The following is a 17,379-nucleotide window of genomic DNA, read 5'->3' on the forward strand; positions in this document are numbered from 1 at the left end:
GAAGGGAAAATATCTACACGAACCGCGACCAGTTGTCGCCAACGTTTATTGTATTCAGTAGAAATGACGAATGAAAAGCAGCTGATAACACAACGGTATCTGTTGACTCAGTCCCGTGGACAGCAAGAAATTGGTTCAATGCCATTAAACACATTAATATTTCAATCAACTGATGGATAAATTATTCTTTCAATGTATTTATTTACAATAATTGACAAAACATGACTATCAAGTCTATCAGTTAAGTATTCCTGTAAGTAATTATATAAAATATATTCATGAGGTTGATAAATGAATTAAGTCACATTGAATTGAAGATTTTTTCTTCTCCCTCACAGTATCTATCCTATCAATTATCTTACTCTACATTCATCCTATAATACAAAAATATCCAAGAAATGTATTTCTGTATCGGATTATGAGAGAGCTTTGGTGAAGATGTACGCCAAGCTCACAAAATTAATATCAAAAAATTTCAAACTGATGAATCACATGAGCGCATTGGAATAATGCAGTTGATTTATACCACTTCAGTTATTTGTACATTAATTATAAAAAATTTAATCTCAAGCACCATTAAAGTAATACTTGATTGACAAGTGTAAGGCCTTAGGTATATAAGTACACCTGAGATAATTCTGATACGGCGTGATAAAACGATGATACAATTGAGTCTTTTACACTTTTTTCCAAATCATCGTGTTTTATCACCTCATCACCAGACAATTATTTCAATTATCTACATTCCCTGCCTGGAGTTCTCACAATCTCTCCCCAGTGCTCTTCATGCACCTTTTCGAGAGACCTGCATAGCACGGCCAGTCTCTCCGACGAGACAAATAATCTATTTCCGTTCATTTTACAGCAAAATCATTTAAATGGCCTTATGCTATGCATGATCGTGTTGACTCGATACATTCACCAAACTTGGTGCTAATGATCGTCTGAACGAGTGCTGCAGTATGTCAATCGACATCAGTCGTCTTGACCAACATAAGTACTTCATTATTTCTAAGCACTGTAATGTCTCTTCAAGAACATCTCCCAGTAATATTTCGCCAGACTAGAGACTAAAGTTGTCTCCGATATAACATGCCCTCTCATCGGGTCTTCGATCTTCCCCCGAACAACAAATTTGTTATCGCATTACTGAATAAATATTTTAATTACCTAGACAAATCACGTGGTGCTCTCACAATCTCTCCCCATATCGCTCTTCATACGCCCTCCTGGCGACCCTGGACAACTGATCGTACATAGCCCGACCCGTTTCCCTAACGAGAGAAGTAAATTGTCCTCGTTCATTCTGGAGTAAAATATGTGGATGATCATACTCCGCCAAGCGGCCATGATCCATGACAAGGACCTTATCACTATCCATGATGGTATTCAACCGATGGGCCACCGTCAGTACCGTGCAGTCGGCGAACTTAGTCCTAATAGTTCTCTGAATCAGGGCGTCAGTGTGTGGATCGACGTTAGCTGTCGCCTCATCCAACATAAGTATTTTATTGTTCCTCAAAATGGCCCTGGCAAGACATACTAGTTGCCTCTGTCCAGCGCTGAAATTGGTTCCCCTGTCAAAGACCCTACTATCTAGCCCATGAACTCCAGTCACATCCTTCAGCTCCACTTCCTCGAGAACAGCCCAAAGTGCATCATCACTGAACTCATTAAAGGGATCCAGATTCTTCCTCAAAGTCCCGGAGAAGAGTACGGGATCCTGCGGGATAATGGAAATACTCTGTCTGAGGTCCTCCAAACATATGCTCCCAGTGTCTACCCCATCGATCTCAATGATCCCGTCGATCCTGGCCAGTCTGAAGAGGGCGGCTATCAGGGAAGATTTTCCCGCCCCCGTTCGTCCCACGATGCCCACCTTCTCCTTGGACTTGATCACCATATCCAGGCCCTTTAATACCGGCGGATCCTCGTCAGCGTATCTCATATAGACATACCTGAATCTGATGGTGCCCTCACTTGGCCAATTCTTCGGCGCCGGAACTGGCAACTTCGCCTCCTCAACCTCAGCAGTCTTTGCCTTCTTCTTCTTCTTTCGGTTCGTCGGAGCGCCGTCACAGATATTGCTCTCAGGCGGCAGTAACGTATACTCAAGGACTCGCTCCACCGACATCATCTGGTTGGCGACCTCAGCAGACTGGCGCATCCCCCATTGGATCATCCCCGTCATTGACATGACCGTCGTGATAGCCAAACCCACCTGTGATCCTGAATATCCACTGACTAACAGCAACGTAAACGTCACAATTGTCGTAAAGAGGAAACAGAAGACATCGAGGGAAAAGCCAAATGCGGTGCTGGTGACGATGAACATGTACCAAGCCGAACTGTGACTGTCCTGGAACCTGTCGAACTCTACCTTGAGGATTTCCTGTGCATTGTACGCACGGATTGTTGACAAGCCATGAAGAGTGGCGTTGAGATGCGTGAAGACCGGGGATCGAAGCATCCCCTCCAATCGCTTTATATTTTTACTGGTCTTCAGGTAGATCTTGCGGATCCCGTAGAAGATCAGGCCCATTACAGCCAGGGGAGCTATGAACATAGGGTTGACATAACACACTACGGCCAATGCTCCAAACATCATCATGATGATCTGACCGGCATCCAGTTGAGCTTTTGGTAGAAGTTCATCGATTGCTCCCATGTCCTTGGAAAATCTGTTCAGAATTCGCCCACTGGGATTTGTATCGAAGAACCTCATTCCGGTTCTAATGAGCGCACCAAACGCTCTGTCATGTAACTTCTGCGACGCACCAATCGCAAGCCCATAGAACATGAACGACCTCGTTATTCCGATTACGAAAATTGAGAGTACTAGTCCTGTGTAAATGTAGACGTATGGATAAGCCGGTGATATCGGATATTCGGTGTCAGTGAAGTTGCCTGTGGAATTTCGCCTGGCTAACTCGAATTCATGATGACGATTTTCTTCAAAGTCCACCATTTTTGGGAAGAAGAGGTCATTGATGGTAACTACAAACTGAGACAGGAAGAACAAAAATCCTACGGTGACAATGAAACACCAGTTACCGCCGGCCCTGAAATACTTCCCATAGATCGAACCCTTTATGATCCCCTTGGACGTTCCTTCAAGAACATTCTCGGCTTCTGCATCATCGTCCTCTTCCTCGGCGTCAGTGTCCCCCCCTGACATATCCGGAGTTCGACTCCTGGTGGAACTCGTCGATACCTGTCTCCTCATGCCTGATTTCTCGATAGACGAGTCATCCCCAGTTTCTGACGTTGAGTCAGACGCCAGGAGACTAGCGTACACCGGCCTCTCAGCTAAGAGATCCATGTAATTGTTAAATCTGACTAGCTTCCCGTGCTCCAATAGGAGAATGGCGTCAGCCCCTTTGATGAATTGCAGCTGGTGAGTCGCTAAAATTCTCGTCTTGCCGGCTAGATACCTCTGAAGGCACTCCTCAAACAGGTGCTTCCCAACGTGAGTATCAACAGCACTCAGAGGATCGTCGAAAATATAGACATCTGCCTGACGATAGACGGATCTGGCAAGATTTATCCTGGCTTTCTGTCCTCCCGACAGAGAACTCCCTCGCTCCCCTACTATTGTCTGGTCCCCTTGAGGGAATTGTTTGAAATCACTCACCAGGGCGCAGGCCTTGATAACCCTCTGGTACCTCTGACGATCGTAAGGCTGTCCGAAAATAATATTCTGGCGGACTGTAGACCCAAACACCCAGGCCTCTTGACTCGCGTAGCTGATACCGCCTTTGATGTCAACGCGCCCTCCAGCTATGTACATTTCTCCCAAAATGGCTGATATGAGGGAGGACTTGCCAGATCCAACGGCACCGATCACAATGTACAACTTCCCTCTTTCAATATCAACATCTAACTCTTCAAGTATGTTCTCAGGCACTTCCGGCTCCCACTTGGCTGTCAGATTCTTCAGGGAGACAGCGATATGACTCATCTTTGGCCCTGGATTCTGGCTCGCAACGTAATTGGCGGTGTTCTTTACCAGATCACTGGCCACCAATGCCAGACCATTTCGTTTGGCGGGGGCTTCACGACTCTCCTGGACGATATCTTCATCGATAAAAGGCACATCTGGCTTAGGCGATTTGGAAGGAGAAGCTGAGTCCGAAGAAACCGTTCGATTCTCCAGGATCTGGAATTCGTCGTACATGAGAAAGTGCTGGAGACGGCGGACCGCAACCATGCACTCGGCAATCTCAGCAACACCTCGAACAAACATGGCGGACATGGTCTGGGAGAGAGTGGCGAAGTACGAGGAGAAGACGAAGACCTTTTCCGCTGTCAGTGGCTGGCCGAAGAAGAGCATACCAACGAGCGTGCAGTAGATCGCCATTCGGGTTGTGAAGAGATTGAATGTCATGAAGATACCCCGAATCCATGAGCTTTTGCGGACGACTCGGAGCTCGAGGCGTCTCGCCAATTCGATCATCGCGCAGAACGGCTTCTCCCAGGCGTACATCTTAATCACTTGTACTCCGGAGATTATTTCGTCCATCAAACGAACTCGTTCATCTGTCTTTATGGCTGTCTGGAGACGAAAGATCGATGAAAGTTTTCCGGTATAGGATTGAATAGGAACTACTATGAACACGGCGGCAATCCCAAGGACTCCAGCGTAGCCGGCTTCCACGTAGAGGAAGTATCCGATAATAATGGCAGATAGTGGAGCTGACCACATGTAGTGAATGAATACTGAGACAATGTCGAAGCGATTAACGTCGTTGGCTACGAGGTTGACTACTTTTCCGGGGGCTGTTTCTCCTAGGGCTGTTATACTCAGGCGGAGGGATTTTCTATAGACTACTGAACACACAGCTATTCGGATTTTTCCACCGATATGGAAAGCACCGAAGACCGCTTGGTTTATTGTTATTGCGTTCAGGGCGGTGGCCACGCAAATTCCCGCGGCGAACATCAGAGCTGTATCGAAAGAGCGGTTCGCGTCATCGGCGCGGAAGTAACGGAGGAGTCCTCCGAGGAGCATTGGGGTGCCCAGTCTGAAAGCAGTGAAGGTTTGATTAAGAATTTCCTTAAGTTAAAAGTTGTCTACTTCTCTCTCTCTAGTGATCCATAACTTACCGTAAAAAAAATTCATTGAAAATTTGGAGAATCCCGAGAAGGGAATACTCCCACAGAAAACACCGCAATATCGTCCTGAGGAAGCTCGGGGTCTTCTTGCGCGTCTTGCATCTCTCTAGTTCTTTGTTCCACTCCCTGCGATAACAATAGCGATTAATCATAGTCGCTCAGGTTCTTTGAAAAAATCATAAAAATTGCATACCTTTCCAATCTGTCACCAAGAATACCCGATCTATCGGATTGTATTGGATCGAAGAGATCCGTGGGCTCCAGTACTTTTCTATAACCCGTTTTGAAGAATTTCAAGGTCCATCTGAAAAAATTTATCCCATCAGTCACAGTCTATCACGTTATGAGGGAATATTCATGCATGTCTGTTTCAAAAAATGTTACACTGGTTTTTTTATTACAGAATGATGATCAAGGAGTTGTTTTATGATTTTATTTGATATCAACTCACGTCCAGAGTAAAATAGCGAATATATTCGCCTTGGTTCTCGGATTTTCATGGACGAATTGTTTACCGGCATCCATCTCAATAATTCCTTCATTAAACCCAGTCAACCGGATTAACAGACTCAGGCGCAACGATTATTCTAATAACTCCCTTCAACACAATTTGCCGCTAAATTATTGATAGCATTAACACTTGATAACTCTCGAATAATATTCTCGTCCAATGTAGGTATCTTATCACGCATGGGGCACCAGAATATGCGCACACTTCCATTGAATTCATCCGATTATTGTGATCGCCGCCATCGTTTATTAACACGAGGCAGAGACTGCTATGCGCATCACGTTTGTCCGCGATCACCACTGCGTGTGTCCCTGAAATAGAAAATTCTGATGAGTTGGTTGTATTAATGAATGGGGCAATTCCGTTATCCCACTCTTGTACTTTTGAATATAGAAATTCATTGCTTAACAGCTGACGCTTATCGAGAATCTGATAACAATAGTGCTGCGTCATTCTTTTTGATTCGACAATTCCAGTCGCGATTCGGGTTAATATTTGTCGATCCAATATTTATTTTTGGAGCAGGTGATGAAAATTTCTCTGTCGTTATCTACTTGGAATCTGATCTCAGACTCGAAGTGAGATAAATTTCTTGTTTTACTCCGGATGCATTTTTTTAAATTTGGAAGTTGTGGAGAGTGACCGAAGTTATTCAGAAATTCAGGCATTTATTGGTATTTGGCCGATTCTCAGGATACAATAATTTCCTCTATAATCTATTTAGTGATATATTTTCCGTAGAAATTCTACGGCTCCAATATTTGATTTTTTTTGTTTGATTTCCTTAATGAAAAGATAAGAAAGAGTGTATTAAAGAAAGAATTGAGTTAACAAGAATTCCTTCATAAATACATGAGGAATGTTATATACGTCTCGATGTAACAAATGGATTTGTCCGAAGGGCATATATGTCACAAGAACAATTACTACAACGGTAATTATCAAGCTTTGGTGAGAATTTGTGATGGTAATTATAGAAGAATTCCTACATAAAATTTCCGGGGTTGATACCCGAAGGGAGCTCTAAACCCGGACCTGGCACTTGAACCCGGACAAACTGGCCAGCACCAGTCGAGTCTACTTGATTGTGTGCTTAAACATGATTTGGCATTTAGCAGAAAAATTCTATTGAAAAATAAATTTCTAAGGGTAGACGCACTTTGGACCATAGAAAAGTGTATTGCGTTACGATCATAAGTCATCCGCTGCAGACAATCATGACGGGGCGTTTTTCACTAAAAAAAATCAAGTCTCTGTTTGTCCCGACAGAAAAAAAAAATCAGGGCGACCAAGAACACGCCCTTTGAATCGCGAATTCACGTTTATGGCCAGTCACATTGGTTCCGTACTTTTATCACTGATATGAGCATACGTCTATCTGATGGTGGCATGTACTGATTAAGTCTTTATATTGCTGAGTATTTTGGTACAAGGTCACATAAAAATCGAATCTGAAATTTGTGATTTTCCATTAAAATGATAGGGGAGGAGGTCCTCAAACTATGATTATAAAAATTACCCCCTTTTTCGTAGATTTGGAAATATGTTTCGAAAATTCTGTTGGAAACCGAGTCGACTCAAACAAATATCGCTTGACCATTCACTTACAGATTTCTTGCACGCATCAATATTCCAATCATTAAAATCCATGGAAAATGTGCCGAGCACAAATCATTATGCGTAGGATATTGAGGTTTTTTTCTCCGCTACAATCAACAACGCAACTGGAGTCTATTCAAATCATTCTTATGCACATGATTCTTAAGAAGAATGACACGCAGATTTTAGTAGGAAAAACGAGGGGAAGATGATATAAGAATTTCAAGGTTTTCCAATGCCAATGATGACCGGGGATCATGACGAAGCAAGTTAAATAATACTTCTATTATTGTCAAATTTAGTAGAACTGTATCTTTTATCGGTTAACAGATGAATGCATTTCCTGTATTTTTGTAAATGTTCTAAACATTAGGGAGTTGGTATTTTAAAAAATCGTATTCGCGAAATTTTTTATGAAACTTTTATCTCGATATCTGTACAAAGTTGTAAAAATCAGGAAGTATGTTGACGTGATAAATAACAAAGAATCTTCCGCTGTCATTACCATTGTCAGTTTCATGTATTGGATAAATACTCTCCAATTTCAACATATGAAACAAGCCGTGACAGTTGACAATAAACTGTTGACGTATGTCAGCCGATTACGAAGGTGAATGATGGAGGAATACACGAGGGCATATCAGTTCAGAAAGACATTAAATTTCATCAGACATTCGGAATCGAACAGAATTTTCCGTCAATGGGCTTGAATTTTTTCTATAAAATTTCTTCGTGCGTGACCTATTCCATTTCTTCAATTGTATGGCTTCATGACTTTTATTGCTGTCTCAGCAACTCCACGTAATAAAAGAGTTCACACGGGTCAATTGAAGATAAACTACATCACAAGTACAGAGTCAAGTGTTACCATATCGTTTTCATTATGTGCCTCCACTCGTAAGTCTCATGCATGAAAAAATCGAATCGGAAATCAAGCATATTTGCTCGAAACAATTCCTATTAAATCTTATCTAATGTTTCTTCATTATAAATAGCTCATTAATTTCAAACATACAGGCAATGAAACACACGACGAGAAACATCCAAATATGACTGTGCAGAATTTCACGGAATGATCATATAATTTTTCCAGAGCGTTTTATAATTGTTATTTGAATCGATCGAATTGAGAAAAAAATTTTACGACCGCTCAAAGATAGAAATTATCTCATATGTTAGTAATGTGAGAGGTCACCACGATAGTTTACCAAAAACACCGGAACGAGTTGGTATAATTAGATTGTTTCCTTGTGAATGCGACTATGAGGAAGAAAATATCGATTACCTTTTGTGGCATTGACCGGTATATGATAGCTCTGTTCGAAAATTTCCTCATATTTCAATGACTACTAAACGTTTTTTCTATTGTCTATCTAGGGGGAATCCCTCTAATTTCAATGCCTCGAAGACTTGTACGATTCTCCACCAGCATCGATGGTCATTTATCAATTGTTCTAATAAAATGTTAATCAAACCGAGAGTATGAAAAACAGTAGCATTATTTTAGAAAATTTTCAACGTTAATTATCTTCGCAACACTGAAAAATTCGAAAATATCAAGAACGTCTAATATGTAATCACCGGGTTTACCTTCCGTATTTACTTCCAGCAACACCCAATGTTTACCTCAGTCTTCACCAAAGCCAGACACCCCGTTTTGCATGGAGCAACCGAAATGACTTGCAATATCTCCCGTCTAATGATTATGATTCAAGCGAGAAGATGACGAATACAGGGTGTAAGTCACGTTCGTCGGATATTCCGCAAGTCCTCAACTGGATTACCTACAAAAAACCCAAAAACATTTGCAATCACTACTCCCGACATTGCACACTCTGAGCTAATCACCACCGATTAATTGCTAGTTAAACGTCTGACAGCGATTGGATAACACTCGCCGGTTCAAGGCCACGAGTTAACCGTCACGAGTTTCAGCAGAAAAAAGGATTCAGGCTTGGAGAGGCATTTTTATTTATACGTACGTCGACTTCGTGTATCGCGGATCCGTCCACCTCCCGGTGATATCCACTTATTCAACAAATTCTTGTCTGGTCAACGCTTCACTGATTTATCACCCAGAGTCACTTGTTGGAGGCGTGGAATGTGTTTCCGCTCGACCGATATCATTCGGCTGTCGATTGTCAATTAACCAGTAATTTTATTTTAATAGGTATTTGATGAAGACACTTGGAATTGGACGGATAGGCTGGAGATTAGGGGACAGACGACACAGTGCATGAGCTACACCTTCGCGGACTGAACTCATTGAATCGTGCAGCATGATATATCGTTCCTCCCCTCCAACGCTATTTTCGAACAGTAATCGAGCTGGTGCGAGTGCTCGTGCGCATGTTTCGCGAGACGCGAGATGCTGATATTTGAAAATTTTGTGGAGGACATCTGCTCCATCATGCTTGGATTGTAAGATTTTATCAGCAAATAACGGCTGACGAGTGCGTGGATCAGGGAGATTACAATGAGGAAGACCGAATGGTGAAAAGGATGAGGGGAGCTGGGGAGAATTCAGTGTGGGTAGTCGGTGCTGTCAGTCTGCAAATTGTGAATTGAAATTTAGTGGGGAATTCACAAAATCAATTAAAAAGCATGAGGGTCATAATTGAGATTAAAGTAGTGATTGTGGTTAAAATGGAATAATTTCACAGCTATTTGCCCGACATTTGTCAGGTGATAACGAAATTCCTTTCCTTCTTCCTTTTCACGTGTCGGATTTGATTTATTACAAGGAAAGGGATAATCTGACGCTCATAAACCATGTAAACCATGAAAAGTAGAATCGGTATTACACATTGGGTAGCAAAAATAGTTCACTGAAGACTTCGGTCACCGATGTCAACGATAAAATAATTTTATAATGTACAAAAAGGATTTTTATTTTCGCCAGATAAAAGAACAAATACAGGACATTTTCGTCGAGAATTAATGAATAAATTTAAAATAAGTGATTAAATGACATTTGCATAATAAAGTTCATTATCGTAAGTTTCCATTCCATTCAATTTCGGATTATTCACACATTCGATTATCCATTTGATTTTTTGTGTAAAGATGCTTTATGTCAAAAATATGAGTTAATGATCTACGGTTAATAGTTATAATCACTTATTGTTGATTATAACTCTTTAATCAGGGAGAATGACGCTCGTAATCGATATTGAAAGTAGTGATCAACATTAAAATTGAATAGTCTCGCATTTGTCGCTCGATACGCGTCAAGTCAGAGTGAAAGTGTTGTCCTTATCCGTTTCAAGTGTCCGATAAATTTTTATGATAGAGGGACATTAATTTCAATCGTTTATTGAACGAGAAAGATGTTCTATTGAAGTATTTTCCCAGAGGACGACGATGAAAGTAGTTTAAAAGGTACGAAAAGGATCTTTATTTCTTCAAGATAGAAAGAGCAAGTACATGACATATCAGTCGAGAATTAATGAACAAATTAAAAATGATGATTAACTGAAGTACATTCACATTAACAATTTCATCATTTCAGCAGTTTCTATTCCACTTCGATCATTCAATCATGCAATACTCACCATTCATCCATTTTTTATGATGCAAACTTACCACTGATTCTATGATCTATTTGAATTTTCATATAAAAAATAGTTCATAGTCGAAAATATAATTTAATCATCCATGTTTAATATTTACAGTTGCTCATCGATGATTAATCATTGATTTATGGAGGAGGGGGGTTGAGGCTCGTGAGACTGAGACACGTAGCAATGCAGAAATTCTCGTTCTCACGAGTAATTGATATGGAAAGCATTAATTAACATTAAATTTAAATAGTCTCGCAGCTGTTGGCTTACCACTGGTCTAGTCAGAATGAAAATCTTTCCGCTTTTTCACTTTCCATGTCCGATTTAATTCTCATTAGGGAGAGGACGGTCGAATATTTGTAATACGTAGACATAAACAGAGGAATAACAGAACTCCTGGAATTATCGTCCTTGAAGATTTGATATCATTAGAGTGAGTTTTTCATATGCATACTCAAGATTTTCGGCTAGACCAGCACTGCAGCCATTCTGCTGAATCGTCTCGAAGCGATAGGTCCTGAAATTTCTGTCGTTGTCGATGTAAGTTACGGCTGCCATCAGGGGACACATGATTATCTTCGTGTGGTCCAAGAAATTTATCTGCAATTGAGGAAGATACATATGCGTATACTTCGAGATACAAGATGCATATACTCTCTCGACAAATTTAAAAAAACCCTCTTACCTGAACAGATCCGTTAGTTAGTTGCATGACCACAGCAGTCTGAGTGCGGAACCACTGATGCATGTAGGGTATCCTGGACATTGAGTCGCTCTGTTTAACAGTGACAGACCCTCCGGCCTTTATCAGATATTCATTCATATACTGAAGAAAGAAATTTATAAGCTTCATCTTCTTCTCCAGGGTGGGTGGATAGTCTTTGATGGTGTAGTACACTTCGTAACCCTCTCTATTAATGTAATGAATATTGTACTGATTGGCAAGGACAATGAGCCTAGTGCCATCGTTGAACATGACCCCGACCCCATCGTCACAGAGTTGGTATCCAAATCCATACTTGTCTGAATAATCCACCCACTTGCTCACCCACATTATGGGCTGGGCTGCTGGATCTGTCATTTCAACAGCTGATGATGCATCCCTGCGCGCTGGCTTCGAACTCAGAACAGCGCCCACCTGTTCCCTCAAGGTCAACAACATTCGTCTGATGTTACGACTGGTTTGCTGTACCTCAGTCAGGACCTCCGTCTTGGGTTTGCGTGTTGGTAAGCTTGGTACTTTGATTTTGGGGGACTCATGGACCTCGTCGTTCTGATTCATCTCCGTTAGGGGCTTGCGACTGTTGTACGTCTCCAAGGTGTCCAGGCGTGGGGCCATCGTCAGACAGGACAGGGGAAGACTCTGGGGGAGAAAGCCTGTTGTGATGAAGGGATCCTTCAGCAGCTTAGCCACACTGGGACGCTTGGAGGGATCACCCTGGAGTGTGTCGGAGATCATCGTGATGGCTGTTGGACTGACATTTGTGGGAGTCTTGTACTGGACCTGCTTTATTCGGGCGTATGTCTCGCGCAGAGTAGAGGTCTCAAAAGGGGGCTTACCCACGAGCAGGGTATACATTATGCAACCGATACTCCAGACGTCCACTTCGTACGAGTGACCGACTTTTGTCAGGATCTCAGGGGCTATGTAGTTTGGGGTGCCACAAAGAGTTCTGGAATTTATGGAGGAAAGGTGGTTTATTTGGATGGCGAAGCTTGAGGTTGCATCATGCAAAATATTATGGGGATTACTTGAAGGAGAATGAGTCAGTCAATTTTCATTCAATTGTTCATTAAATTGAGTGAAAAATAATTGTTAAAGATTATAAAATCTGCAGAGTTGACTTACTTTTTTCTTTCACCATCGTGCTCCAGTTTAGTGGCCAATCCAAAATCACCAATTTTCACTTGTAATTCATCATTCAGGAAGAGATTGCCCAGCTTCAAGTCACGATGGATGATGCGATTTTTATGGAGGTAGTTGACACCATCGAGGATCTGCTTCATGAAGTAACGAGTTTCACATTCTGTCAAGGCTTTTCTGCGTTTGTGGAGCTCCATCATCGACTGTAAATGAAGAGAACATTTTATTAGCATAATTTAGAAATTATGAGATATGAGATATTATGGTTCATTCTGATTGAAAAATATTTTTTAAAAATAAATCAGCGGAAGAAGTGACAATCATGAGCGTATATCACAGGTTGTGTCCTCACCCGTTTTCTGCATAATTCAAGGATGATGTAGATATTGTGGACATCGTAGAAGTAACCATGAAATCCAACGACGTTAACGTGATTTAAGCTACGATGAATCGCAATCTCCTGAGTCATCTTTTCACGTTGACTGCTCTTAGTCATTATATTTTTATTTACAATTTTACCAGCGTAGACTGCCTGACTCTTGGATTCACGTATCTCGTAGCATTTTGCGAATCCACCCTGGGTAGAAATGAATTAAACAAATGAATTGCTAATTACAGAAGATATTAAAGCATTTTTTATAGAGCATTTTACAATCTAAATAAATCATCGAGATACGTTTACTCGAAAATTCACGTAATCTCGAGCTTAATCTCCATCTCCAAATAAAAAGGAGTTCCTTCCAAGAGGAGCATCATTAACCTATTCATGCATAAGCCTCAATATCTCGAGATCCTCAGAGTGAAAATTCTTTTTCTTTTTTCATTTTGAAGAGCATTTCATAACCTTCAAAATGAGCTCAGATCCATGTAAATCGTTTTGTCCCCTCAGACGCTGGCTGCCCTTCAAAAATGCTAATTGTCCTCCACCCCAACCACATTTCCAAGTCATAAAAAGCCCTTTATTTTTCACCAGAAAAAATCCAAGTCCCAACATGAAAAAAGTTACTTAGTACCCTAATAAATACCCTAAGACATACCTTGCCAAAGAATCTTCCCTTGATGTAACTCTTGCCGGACTTGTCGTCGTAGATGATGTCCGGAATGATGGACTCTTTCTCGTCCTTCGACATTGTGCTCTCGATATTCTCTCAGTCCAATAAAGATAGTAGAAAACCTTGTCCCCGAGGGTTTTCAAAACGAAGGGATAAAAGCTAATCAATTATAAATACTAGGGCAATAAACTGGGGAATGGAGGAGATTCGGAGCTGGAGACAAACGAGATGCACCGGTGAGTGGCTCCGACACTTTCCAACCGAGAGCTTGTGTGTTTTGGCAACGGACGTTTGGAGGTTTAAATTCAACAATCATCCAATCACGAGACAGTTTGTTGGAAGGATCTACGGAGACACCCGGAGTTAGACGAGAATCAGTCATATTCACTTCTTCATGTCATTTTTCGGATACTGTTGCAATAAAATTCACGTCTCCACATTTTATTGAAATTTTTAAAATAGTTTATTTATTTGCGTGGAAGATCGGAGGCGATTATTATACGCAAAATATTTTCGGACTCGACTAGAGCTGATTTGAGTCACCGAGTTGTAAGACCTTAGGGCAGTACTTCCCGTAAATTGAATCAGGATCGCGAAAAATTAGGACTATAACAGCACAAGGGATTATTATTGATTGTTTATCCATAAAAATGGATGATGTGGTGTGCATCTCTCCAAAACATATACCATTTCGAATTTCGTACCATTCAAAGGGCAAAAGGGTGTCAAATGGATGACAGGGTCGGTGAAGAAGATTGCAAGAGGTGTTACCGACATACCTTTAAAAGATGGTGTCTATGTTATCATCACTCATGAGAAAAAATAGAAATTTAATTGACCATGGCATAAATGGTAAATTAATTGCGATAGTGTCGCCTCAGCGATAATCACTGAAGTACTCATGAAAGGAAGGGAAACATCAGTTGGCTACAGTTCCATCGCAACTCGCGGTCTCTTCGTCCGGCAGGTTTCACGCGATAAAGGTCAGTGGATGCCCCTGCATTCAATATCTTTACATAATTCAATCCCTCCCGGTCACTGTAAAGCTCGTCACCACGCAAATACCCCCGTTGTTCCCAAAAAATCTCGGTGAACGATCTCCAAGTGCAGCTGACGCGAGCAAAGATCTGATTTTTATTTGTGAAAATTGCTCCAGGACTCGTGAGCAAATGTCTTCAATAAATTACTAGTGAAAGCACTTTTTTCTTCTGCACTGCAACTTTCTTCATTGATGTTGCCTGGTTTTTTTTACAACAAAAACAATTTTGTTTTTGGTGAGAGTAGTCGAGGTTAGGTTGTCAGTCACATTTTCACCACTCCCGACTTGCGTGAGGAAAATAGCTAGAGGAGATAACTCGATGGAATCACGTAAATTAATTTGTGAATTAACATATTTCGGCGGATGACCAGGAAAGGGGTAATAGTTGTCCCTCGTCTTGTTATTGTTTTGATTATTCTGTTGAGGGTGTCCGAAATCGTGAATTTACTCCTCTACTCTGAGTATTAAGTCATGAAGTTATGAAAATTACTCGAAGATTTGAGATTTCAGAACTATTTTCTATAATTTGTCGATTTGTTCATGTCGTTGTGAATTAATTATTATTCTGCAAACATCTTTAATGAACTTCCAGTGAAAGCACTTTCTCCTCTCGGTCTGACATTTTTCTTTATGCACGTTGATTTATTTTTAAGCACACGAGTATGGTTGTTCAACTGAGAATTTTTTTCAAGAGGAAGAATATCATTTAGACGAAAACAAGGTTGTTTGAAAATGATACTTTACCAGAATCAACTACGTTAATTAGTAAATTGATACGTTCCCTCCACGAATTGTTATTGTTTTGATCATTTTGTTGTGGGTGTATTGCTCCACTCCAAAAATAGACTCTCAAAGTCATGATGAAGATCTCTCATAGCTCTTCAATTTTACAAATATATCATTTCTCTATTCATGACACATTTACTGTTTAATTATTAAATCTCATTTTATTTATGCGCCACAAATAGAAAAGATTCTTTGAAAAATTATATACATTTCACTTTCTTAGCCGCTGAATAGAATTCTCTTGATGATATTCTGTTTTTCTATGCAATGTGAGCATAGAAAGCTGCGAGTCAAAATTATGAAACTAAAAAAAACATAATCAATGTAAAAATATCCGGCGCCACTAGTTTTGCAATCGCACACTCGTGATGTTAATTTTTCTATATCGTTGGAACGAAATAACTGCGTTTCCAAACGTTAAACTGATGAATTTTAATTTATTCAGATGCCGCTTTTATTGCCGACATTCTGATATTTCCGAAAAATTACCATTCGATCATATTTTTAATTAATGCGCTAATCATCTGACGAAGGGATTGATTTGGTGGTTTCTGTTATTCGTACGTGAACTGTGGCAATCTGCCACGGAACGGAAAAGTGCTGCTAGAATTAGAATCGTGGGATAGCAGAATTGCGTTTGTTAACATTTAATTATCTAATGAGTTCATTGAGAAAGCACACTCGATTGAGTCGTTATCAGTGAGAATGATGCAGCGGTCGCTAGGGCCCCGGTGTTTTTTTATTTGACACTGATTCGCGATAAATCGACAGTTAATCCATGTTTTTTTTGCAGGATACAGACCGAACACAACAGCTTCGGTACAACGAGATGTATCTTACTCGCACTGCTAATTATGCTCTTAAGCTCTCGTTAAATCAGGTGAATTTTGGAGTTTGTGATAAATTATTGACTAATGACACCGAAACATAATTAATATTTCTTGATTACCTTTCAGAGTGGAAGTGCTCAAGTGTACCGTAAAAGCATCGGTGATCGCGGTACAGCTCGTTCTGCAGTGGTGCTCGCTACAGTTGGCCTCTCCATGAGCATGTTCTCCCTGAAGCAGATGCTGTCATCCCAAGTGCCTCAGACCAAAGTACGTCGTACTTCCTCGTTCTAACCCCGAAGATGGAGCGTTACAAGTGCCGAAATATCTTCGGTTGATGCCACACTGAATTCAAGGACCCCAGCACGTGTGGAAATCATAATATCTCCATTACCATCAACACAATTTGTACTCATCATTCAAAACCAGCACTTGACGCGTGTCGCGGGATAGTTACACCAAAATCACGTGGACACTGAAGAATATTCTTGAGTTGAGCTCAGAGGTTCCAGGAATCGTCTCCAATAGTAGGAATTTTATTTGTCAAATTTTTCGTTGTGATTCACGATATCGCTGACGATTTGATTCAAATGTGAGTTATTAATTTTTGAAATTAAAGTGGAATCATCCCATGGGAATGATTTATCTCGTTATCTACGACTTGAAGAGGCTAGAGAGAACGTCGTGCAGTCGTCAACAGTGGCAAAATGATGATAATATTGTACTGAACGTGAAAAACAAATTCTAATCAAATAGTTATTATATTTTATGGTAGAGCGTAAGTCTTCATCATCATGCAGATATACACGGATAAATTTCATTTTTGGTTTTCTCCATTATTTATTAATCATACCCACCAAGTTCCTCGTCCTGTCAGGGGTAGTTGTAATTGTTTGCTAATAATGCCAAGGGAAAGATGATTATTTAACGTATACATTTATTTTGTAACTATAGTACAGTCTCACACGCATGATTCCCTTCGTATCTGTTCGATTAGTAGCTCTCCTCTCACTTTTCAATTAT

At 40.7% G+C, this 17,379-nt stretch overlaps 3 protein-coding genes across 5 annotated transcripts; 1 reads left to right on the forward strand and 2 right to left on the reverse strand.

Moving 5' to 3' along the window:
• Positions 1-159: 159 nt before the first annotated feature.
• LOC135162742 (ATP-binding cassette sub-family C member 4-like) lies at positions 160-9,490 on the reverse strand. Of its 3 annotated transcripts, none has more exons than XM_064121533.1 (6): positions 9,208-9,490; positions 8,852-9,009; positions 5,567-5,937; positions 5,309-5,419; positions 5,107-5,241; positions 160-5,024 (listed from the first exon to the last, which is right to left on the reverse strand). In XM_064121533.1, the coding sequence occupies exons 3-6, from the start codon at positions 5,638-5,640 to the stop codon at positions 1,193-1,195; spliced, it is 4,152 nt and encodes a 1,383-aa protein (XP_063977603.1). In that variant the 5' UTR covers positions 5,641-5,937; positions 8,852-9,009; positions 9,208-9,490; the 3' UTR covers positions 160-1,192. The 3 variants fall into 3 exon arrangements, with proteins under 3 accessions (XP_063977603.1, XP_063977602.1, XP_063977604.1); XM_064121532.1 differs by having other exon boundaries at positions 8,816-9,009; XM_064121534.1 differs by lacking the exon at positions 8,852-9,009.
• A 600-nt stretch (positions 9,491-10,090) lies between these two features.
• On the reverse strand, positions 10,091-14,036 carry LOC135162746 (serine/threonine-protein kinase polo). The gene is made up of 5 exons (XM_064121540.1): positions 13,690-14,036; positions 13,005-13,229; positions 12,638-12,855; positions 11,474-12,461; positions 10,091-11,388 (listed from the first exon to the last, which is right to left on the reverse strand). The coding sequence occupies exons 1-5, from the start codon at positions 13,780-13,782 to the stop codon at positions 11,191-11,193; spliced, it is 1,722 nt and encodes a 573-aa protein (XP_063977610.1). The 5' UTR covers positions 13,783-14,036; the 3' UTR covers positions 10,091-11,190.
• Positions 14,037-15,091: 1,055 nt separating this feature from the next.
• Positions 15,092-17,176, forward strand: LOC135162750 (uncharacterized). Its single transcript, XM_064121545.1, has 3 exons — positions 15,092-15,121; positions 16,323-16,409; positions 16,486-17,176. Exons 1-3 carry the CDS (start codon positions 15,107-15,109, stop codon positions 16,648-16,650), a joined length of 267 nt encoding a protein of 88 aa, XP_063977615.1. The 5' UTR covers positions 15,092-15,106; the 3' UTR covers positions 16,651-17,176.
• Positions 17,177-17,379: the final 203 nt, after the last annotated feature.

This window comes from Diachasmimorpha longicaudata, chromosome 5 (assembly GCF_034640455.1).
Source record: "Diachasmimorpha longicaudata isolate KC_UGA_2023 chromosome 5, iyDiaLong2, whole genome shotgun sequence".
Taxonomy (NCBI): Eukaryota; Metazoa; Arthropoda; class Insecta; order Hymenoptera; family Braconidae; genus Diachasmimorpha; species Diachasmimorpha longicaudata.

Excerpts from the sequence above, each read along its gene's own strand:
- LOC135162742 (XM_064121534.1), bottom strand. The coding sequence starts at position 5,640 with ATGGATGCCGGTAAACAATTCGTCCATGAAAATCCGAGAACCAAGGCG. Across the intron at positions 5,420-5,566 it reads TTCGCTATTTTACTCTGGAC|ATGGACCTTGAAATTCTTCA; the intron begins GTGAGTTGATAT and ends AAATTTTTTCAG. Across the intron at positions 5,242-5,308 it reads CTTGGTGACAGATTGGAAAG|GGAGTGGAACAAAGAACTAG; the intron begins GTATGCAATTTT and ends TTGTTATCGCAG.
- LOC135162746 (XM_064121540.1), bottom strand. The coding sequence starts at position 13,782 with ATGTCGAAGGACGAGAAAGAGTCCATCATTCCGGACATCATCTACGAC. Across the intron at positions 12,462-12,637 it reads CACGATGGTGAAAGAAAAAA|AACTCTTTGTGGCACCCCAA; the intron begins GTAAGTCAACTC and ends CATAAATTCCAG. Across the intron at positions 11,389-11,473 it reads TAACTAACGGATCTGTTCAG|ATAAATTTCTTGGACCACAC; the intron begins GTAAGAGGGTTT and ends CCTCAATTGCAG.
- LOC135162750 (XM_064121545.1), top strand. Across the intron at positions 16,410-16,485 it reads TTAAGCTCTCGTTAAATCAG|AGTGGAAGTGCTCAAGTGTA; the intron begins GTGAATTTTGGA and ends ATTACCTTTCAG.